Source organism: Trachypithecus francoisi, unplaced genomic scaffold (genome assembly GCF_009764315.1).
Source record: "Trachypithecus francoisi isolate TF-2019V2 unplaced genomic scaffold, Tfra_2.0 Contig00592, whole genome shotgun sequence".
Lineage (NCBI taxonomy): Eukaryota > Metazoa > Chordata > Mammalia > Primates > Cercopithecidae > Trachypithecus > Trachypithecus francoisi.
Genome location: NW_022680753.1, coordinates 57,009 through 64,958, shown reverse-complemented (window position 1 = coordinate 64,958; position 7,950 = coordinate 57,009). Strand labels below are relative to the sequence as shown.

The following is a 7,950-nucleotide window of genomic DNA, read 5'->3' as shown; positions in this document are numbered from 1 at the left end:
GGTTTGAGGAACTCACAGAGGAGCTCACAAGATTCTTTACTTTTCCTGTGACAGGATACAAGCCCCGAATCCTAAGACCTTCACCTTCCCTGGTGGTTAATTTGAAAGCCTGCCAAATGTATCCTGAAGGTTATCAATGGTGAGATCAAAGATGAGCATGGGCCTGATGATAACGCTGGTGACTGGCATGGAGGTGGCATTCACCCAGGGAGGGCCTCATCCAGCAAGCCGGAGCAGCTGGCCCACAGGGAGTGGGCTGCATTGTTCGGGTGGGCCTGAGAGCAAGAGGAGGGGAACTGGAAGACAAGTAAGGTTGCCAGACAAAATGCAGAATGCCCAGTTAAATTTGAATTTCAGATAACAAATTTTTTTTTTTTTTTTTTTGAAACAGGGTCTTACTCTGTCACCCAGGCTGGAGTGCAGTGACACGATCTGGGCTCACTGCAACCTCTGTCTCCAGGGTTCAAGCGATTCTCCTGCCTCAGCCTCCCGAGTAGCTGGGATTACAGGCATCCGCCACCACGCCCAGCTAATTTTCGTAATTTTAGTAGAGATGGGGTTTCACCTCATCTCTACTAGCCTGTTGGCCAGGCTGGTCTTGAACACTTGACCTCAAGTGATCCACCCACCTCTGCCTCCCAAAGTGCTGGGATTATAGCCAAAAGCCATCGCATCCGGCCGATAACATTTTTTTTTTTTTTTTTTTGAGAAGGAGTCTTGCTCTGTCACCCAGGCTGGAGTGCAGTGGCTCAATCTTGGCTCACTGCAACCTCCGCCTCCCGGTTCACGCCGTTCTCCTGCCTCAGCCTCCCAAGTAGCTGGAACTACAGGCACCTGCCACCACGCCTAGCTAATTTTTTTTGTATTTTTTAGTAGAGCCGGGGTTTCACCGTGTTAGCCAGGATGGTCTTGATCTCCTGACCTTGTGATCCGTCTGCCTCAGCCTCCCAAAGTGCTGGGATTACAGGCATGAGCCACCACGCCCAGCCAAAGAATTTTTAAGTGTAAAAAAAATGGTATAAGAAAATAACTGATTGCTGCCAGGCACAGTGACTCACCTGTAATACTACCCAGCACTTTGGGAAGCAGAGGCGGGAGGATTGCTTGAGGCCAGGAGTTCAAGACCAGCCTGGGTAACACGGGGAAAACTTTTCTCTACAAAAAATATAAAAATTAGCCGGGCAGAAGCTGAGGCGGGAGCATCGCTTGAACCCAGAAAGTCAAGGATGCAGTGAGGCGTGATGGTGCCACTGAACTCCACTCCAGCCTGGGCGACAGAGCAAGACCCTGTCTCAAAACAAAAAGCAAAGAAGAAGAAGAAGAAGAAAAAAGAAGAAGAGGAGGAGGAGGAGGAAGAAGGAAAAGAAGCAGCAGAGCGAGGAGGAGGAGAGGGAGAGGGAGAGGAAGAGGGAGAGGAAGAAGAAAGAAGCAGCAGCAGCAGCAGCAGCAGCAGCGGAGGGAGGAAGGGAGGGAGGGAGGGAGAAAGGAGAAAGGAGAAAGGAGAAAGAAGAAAGAAGAAAGAAAGAAAAAAGAAGAAAGAAGAAAACGACCTGGTTATCTACAGTTGCAATTTACTTGAGTGTTCTGTATTTTTATTTGCTAAATCAGCAGACTCGACAAGTCACACTGAACAAGGGGACAGTGGGCTGGGGTGGAACATGGTAGAGCAGCAATGTCTCCAAAGAGTACCGGGCCCCAGAAACCCGGACTAGCGGTCATCCTGCATAAAAGAGGCGGTTGAATCACCTGCAGTGCCTGGAGATGAGGAAGGCCGGTATGCAACCTTATGCATGTACACAACCTTCCAGTCAACCTGAGAAATATGTGGGGGCTTGTCAAGGCCCACTGTGGCTGTCTCATTCCCCAAATCTTCCTGTTAAATTTCTGGGTAGCCCATCAGTATGTTTTTTCACCCCAGAGAGAATGAAAACTTCTGGCTTTAACATTGACCTTCCCTGTTCCTTTGTTACCAAGATGACTACTGTATCTGGCAATGCCCAAGGATAAGGGCTTTTTCTGCTCTTTGATCCAAATCAAGTCAGCCTCCCTCCTCAGTGATGCTGCTAGTTTTCACTAGAATTTCCTCACTGATGGAGCAGGGATTAGAGAACAAAAGCAGTCCCAGACAAAAATAACATAGACTCCCACTGTTATTACTGAGTTTCAGTAATTTTTCTTGAATGAATCCTTCTCATTTCCCTTTTTTCTTTTTTTAGTTAATTTCTAGGGTCCCAAAATGGTTGCTATTGACAATTGTCCAATTTTATCATTGTTTTTTGGGGAAAAGATTTGCTAGAGCCTCTCTCCTTCATCCCAGAAGTCCTGTCCCCACACCAACATTTAAAGATGATTCATTTTCAAATTACTACTCTATGAAGACCCTGGCTGTGTCTGTGCTGTTAGCGATAATCTGTAGCATTAGTGGCCTTCACTAATGAGCCACGTCTCCCAGGATTCATGCCTTTGTGCAGGGCCCTCCCCTTTCAATCTAGGCTGGGTCTGTGACTTGCTTTAAATGACAGAATGCAGAAGAAGCATCACTGTGCCAGTTCCAGGCATAGGCATTTAAAATGTCTGGCAGCTCCTGCTTTTATACTCTTGGGAGCCCTGAATTGCCCTATCCTGTGGAGAGACCACAAGTAGAAAACACATGGCATGTCTAAGGAATGTCATGGACACTGAGAAATGAGGCCTCAGAAATGTGACCCAAATAAAACTAGCCTCAGCTATTTGAGCCACCCAACTTAGGCACCAGTCATGTGAGTGAAGAAGACATCTTGGTAGTTCCAGCCCCAGGAGGCATGACAGAAGCAGAAGTTAGTCACCCCTACTGGGTCCTGCCTAGATTCCTAACTCCTAGAATCATGAAAAATAATTTTAAAAAGATTGCCATCTTAAGACACTAAGGAAAGATAATAATTTAAGCAATAGATTACCAAAAGATTCCCAGGTAACAACCACAGTTGGCCTCTTGTTTCTAGTTTCAGCTCCCACACATCTGTCAAAGTTCAATAGCCTCCTGGTCTGAACTCATCAGTCCCTACCCAATTTGTCTTGCATTCTGCGTACATGTCACCTGAAGCACAATGTTCACTTCGCACAATGCTCTGCAGAGAACCCAGCAAAAATAGGCACTTAATAAAAGGCTTCACATTGACATTCACAGTTAATACGATCATGAGTCACACCAACTATTACCATCCAGGAAAGAGACCATTTCCCCCTTCTTAGTCACTGAATCATGCTGGCAGGATCAACGCAATACTTCCCCATCTGCATGCCCTTCTAATGCCAAGGGCCCTTACTGATAAAGGCTGCTGATGCTACAATTCTATTTTCATCCATGGGCTCCTTAATTCTGAGCCTGTTTGGGCCACATGCATTTTGTTTTCGCCGAAGTCAAGGCATCTTGGTTCAGATTCCTACTTACATGAAGGAGCTCAGTGTCAACTGAATGAAAAGTCGTATAAGTTTTGCAAATCCTTCGACTTGATCATCGGTGATGAAAGAGAAGAGGATCTCATGAACGCCCAATAAAGGAATGAGGACCAGTGTTGATTTTGCCAATCTGTAAATGACAACCAAATAGCAGTCATGAGGGCCACATGGGGAACAGGCAACACTTCCTGCTCTTCTGTGCCATGCCTTTGTTGCAGCTCTTACCATATCGATCATTGTTTCCCAGATGGTCTCCTTGACTACAACATTTAATGCTTCAGGGCCACTGTGGTCTTGTTTACTGTTGCGTTCCTACACTTGATGCATGGGGGATGCTCAAAAACATGAATTGAATGAATTCCCCCGTATCTATTATCATATGTCTGCAGCTCTTAATGTTTTGCCTGATGGATAGATTTCCACACAAGTGACTCTACTAGGTTTGTTAAGTTTCCTATCGCCTGGCTAGCAGTTTCCTCTATCTTTCTTTACTGAGGACTTTCAACATCAGTATTTCCAGTGTTACCACGAGAAAGGAGAGAAAATGAGTTGCCCAGGGTCACACAGACACTCCGTAGTAAACCTCAGGCTGGATGTGGGGCATCTGACCTTCAGTTCCGACCTGCAGACTCCTTTCTGGACTTCGCTATCAGCCCTCACACTGCCCCTTAACCCTGGTGACAGTGAGGACTGCAGGAAATGAAAAACTGATCCTCCTCATAAAAAGTGCTGTGTGGAGGTTCGCTGTTGTATATAGTCTACACAAAAAAGACAAACATTCCTTGTGCCACCCACGTGTAAAGTGCACAGCTGGGGCCCAAATGCTCCATACTGGTGGTTCCCAAACGTGGCCAACTATTAAAATTCCTTACAGAGCTCTTAAAATATATACACATAGTTTCCTGGGCCTCAATGTCAACTCCCTGAATCCACACCTCTGGAGGTTGGGTCCTAGGAAGTTAATTTTTTTTAAGAGACAGGGTCTCCCTGTGTCACCCATGCTGGAGTACAGTAGCACGATTCTAGCTCACTGCAGCCTTGAACTCCTGGACTCAAGCAATCCTCCTGCTTCGGACGCCACAGTTGCTGGGACTATAGGTGTGCACCACTGTGCCTGGATAATTATTTTATTATTTTATTTTATAGAGATGGGGTCTTACGTTGTTGCCCAGGCTGGTCTCAAACTCCTAGCCTCAAGTGATATACTACTTCTGCCTAAGTCTCCCGAAGTGTTGGGATTACAGGTGCAAACCACTGCACCTGGCCGGATGTGGACTTCTTAAGGAACTCCCCCATGGATCCTGAGAAGTAGACAGGTTTGGAAATAACTGCTCTTTACTGTTGAGCTGCTTCTTAATTTAAAACTAACTACATTAGCAGAGATGACTCATATTCAGGGTACGAACAAAGCTACTGTCTTATCCACATTGGGAAAGAGGAGCATAATTGTAAAGATTTTTTTTTTTTTTTTTTTTTTTTTTTTTTTTAGCTTAGGTCACTTCTTGTAAAGGGGCCAGACTAGGAGAACTTCCCCTCAGATCCCGTTGAATTAAAGGTGTAGAAAAACAGGGTGGCATTAGCAGTTCATGGGGGAGTTTCTTAAGGAAGGTTTAACTCTGTCCAAGAGCAAGAGCTTACTGTGAATCCTATGCCTGCAAGGGCCATTCAAATGCAACGTTATCAATGAAACAAACAACCTCACCTTTGTGCCCCCAAAGGATCTAAAGCAGCGCAGGAGCCTCCAGGATGGAGGGACTCCACCTGGCCATGTGACTGTGTGAACCAGAGCCTTGACTGTCAGGAAAGGCTGATGAGCAGACAGATGGAATCATGGGCCTTGGCTATGTGGTTCTCTTGAACTGAGCTCAGATCGACTCCCACTCTAACACCCACCCCTACAGAGGTCATTTCACTAGGCAACATTGATATGGTCCCCATGAGACAACATTTCAAGGGTTTTGTATTTCCAGGAGTGTTTTTAAAGCCCTCTGGCCCAGAGGTTACAAAGTAGTGACCACGGATGGTAACTGACCTGCAGACAACTTTTGCTTAGGCCATGGAGCAATTTTTGTTATTGCAGTCATCTTTCAATAATAATATTTCTAGCAAAAGTGTCCAGGTTTCTGACTTCTTTTGAAAAATGAGGAGATCTGGCAACACTGGGCTCAAATTCTTGCTTGGCAATCGTTGGTTGCAGCGGGCAATGGCTGTCCCTTTAGAGGGAGTCTGCGGCCTCCAGCCCCCACCCGGCTTATACTACTCAGTTGTGTTACTTGCTTGACCCTTGTAAGAGTCTGAATTTGTGACCCTTGTTCTGGGTGGTCTGGGTTTTCACGACACAGACTTATATGCCTCCAAGCAGACCTGTGTCTTATCATCAGCTTATTCTGATGCCATGTTACAGTGTTATGGTTTTCTAAAATAAACTTTTAATTTTGGAATAATTTTAGATTTACAGAAAATTAGCAAAGGCAGTATAGAGAGTTCCTACATCTCTTCACTCAGTTTTCCCTAATGTTAACATACTACATAACCGTGCCCATTTGTCAAAACTTAAGAAACCTACACGGTACATTTCTAGTAACTAAAGTTCGGAGTTTATGTGGATTTCCCACTACTGTCCTTTTCCTGTTCCCTGATCCCACGTTTCGTTTAGTACGGCATGATCTGTAAAGAATAACAATTTTTAAATAAAGTTTTGGGCCACTCACCCTTCTGGATGGAGACATGAAGGGATTGTCTACCCTTCACCTTATTCTAACTTTTCCTTAGACAAAGTACTATTTGTATCTCTGTCCAGAAGAAAATCCATAAATAGCAATAGTGGTTTACTCTTACAGACTGTGTTTATGCTCATTTTCATCCATAACCATTTGTTTATTTAAATGGTCCCATTTATTGCAATCATGTAACTATCCAACAAATATTTATTGAGCATCTGCTTATGGCACATGAGTGAATCTGATGAGAAAGAAGGAGTTGTAGTCAAAGACAGCAGGGTACAGGAAGAGTATCTGGGCCTGAGTTCAAATCTCAGTGTTGCCAATTATTAGTGCTATGACTGTAGGCAAATTATTTAACCTCTCTATCTGTTAGTTTCCTCGTCTGTAAAAGGAGGATTATAATAGTAATAGCATCTACCTGACAGCGCTGTCACAAGGATTAAACAACTAGCATAGGGTAAACCCTCAGAATAAATGGTATCTGACACATGATAAATGATCAATACATTTTAGTTATTACTATTTTTAAAGAAGCCATCCCTGACCTTCAGTTGCTTATAATTTCAATATTTTTTATCAAATTTACTTGAATTTGTGACATTTTTATTCTTTGGTTGCTGATGGGGTTCAGAACGTGGTACTCTAAAATATGGCACCTTGACATACTAAGTATTTTAAGCTGAAAGAAGTTGAGAAAACTGCAGGAGCAGGAAAGTCTCTCTGACTCTCCCACCATTCTCCCCTGAAACAGGTCATGAAACCTAAGAAGGATTTTCTGACCTTCTCCTGAAGCGGATCATAAGACCCTCATGTGAGAGGTGGAGGAAAGGAATGTCCTTATATCTGAAGACACAATGACACAAGAATCTGTACAAACAGGGCTTGTTAAATTTCCCCCAGTTTATGACCATTAGATCTCCTTTGTTCAATCATATTTCTCCCATGACCGCCCACTTTGCATCAAACCTAGCATAAAAATACGCACGTTTGACCATTTCTTTGGGTCTTCCTTTCCTTATGAAGTCTCCTACGTCATATAAAACTTATGAAATAAACTTGCATGCTTTTTCTCCTGTTAATTTGTCTTTGTCTAATTTTCAGACCCAGCCAGGAACCCTAAGAGGGTTGAGGAAAAGCTTTTGCTTCCTACATTGCCTATCAGAAAGTCCTTTCAGAAAGAACTGGGCTTTAGCATGTTAAGAAATGCTTGTCGGGCCGAGTGCAGTGGCTCACACGTATAATTCCAGCACTTTGGGAGGCCGAGGTGGGCGAATCACCTGAGATCGGGAGTTTGAGACCAGCCTGACCAACATGGAGAAACTCTGTCTCTACTAAAAATACAAAATTAGCTGGGCATGGTGGCTCTTGCCTGTAATCCCAACTACTTCAGAGGCTGGGGCAGGAGGATCGCTTGAACCTGGGAGATGGAGGATGCACTGAGCCAAGATCGTGCCATTGCATTCCAGCATGGGCAACAAGAGTGAAACTCCATCTCAAAAAAAAAAGAAAAGAAAAGAAAGAAATTCTTCTCCTTTATAAATGAATCAAGAGCTCTGCCCAGGTGCATCCCGTGGAGAGTTAAGGCCCTTTATTTAGGGGAAGAGAGCTGCCTCTGAGAACCACAACTCTGTGGGATCCCATCCCCTGTGGGAACCACAAAGAACAGAGAACTCCAGCCAAGCTGAGGGTCTGCTGAACTCTGTCCGCATTCCTAGGGCATTGCTTACCCTGTTTACAGCCCCAGAGTTCCTCCTTCACACTTGGCTCAGTTCTCTTTCTCCAAGCCAGA

General features: G+C 44.5%; 1 protein-coding gene across 1 annotated transcript in view; it reads right to left on the bottom strand.

Annotated features, from left to right (window-relative positions):
- Positions 1 to 200: 200 nt before the first annotated feature.
- Positions 201 to 7,950, bottom strand: part of LOC117086705 (glucagon-like peptide 2 receptor) — a 64,444-nt gene continuing 56,694 nt past the window's right edge. Inside the window, exons 11-13 of the mRNA XM_033216167.1 lie at positions 3,431 to 3,568; positions 3,077 to 3,107; positions 201 to 275 (exon numbers count right to left, since the gene is read on the bottom strand). Of these exons, the coding sequence (XP_033072058.1) occupies positions 201 to 275; positions 3,077 to 3,107; positions 3,431 to 3,568 (244 nt within the window). The remainder of the gene's footprint in view (positions 276 to 3,076; positions 3,108 to 3,430; positions 3,569 to 7,950) is intronic.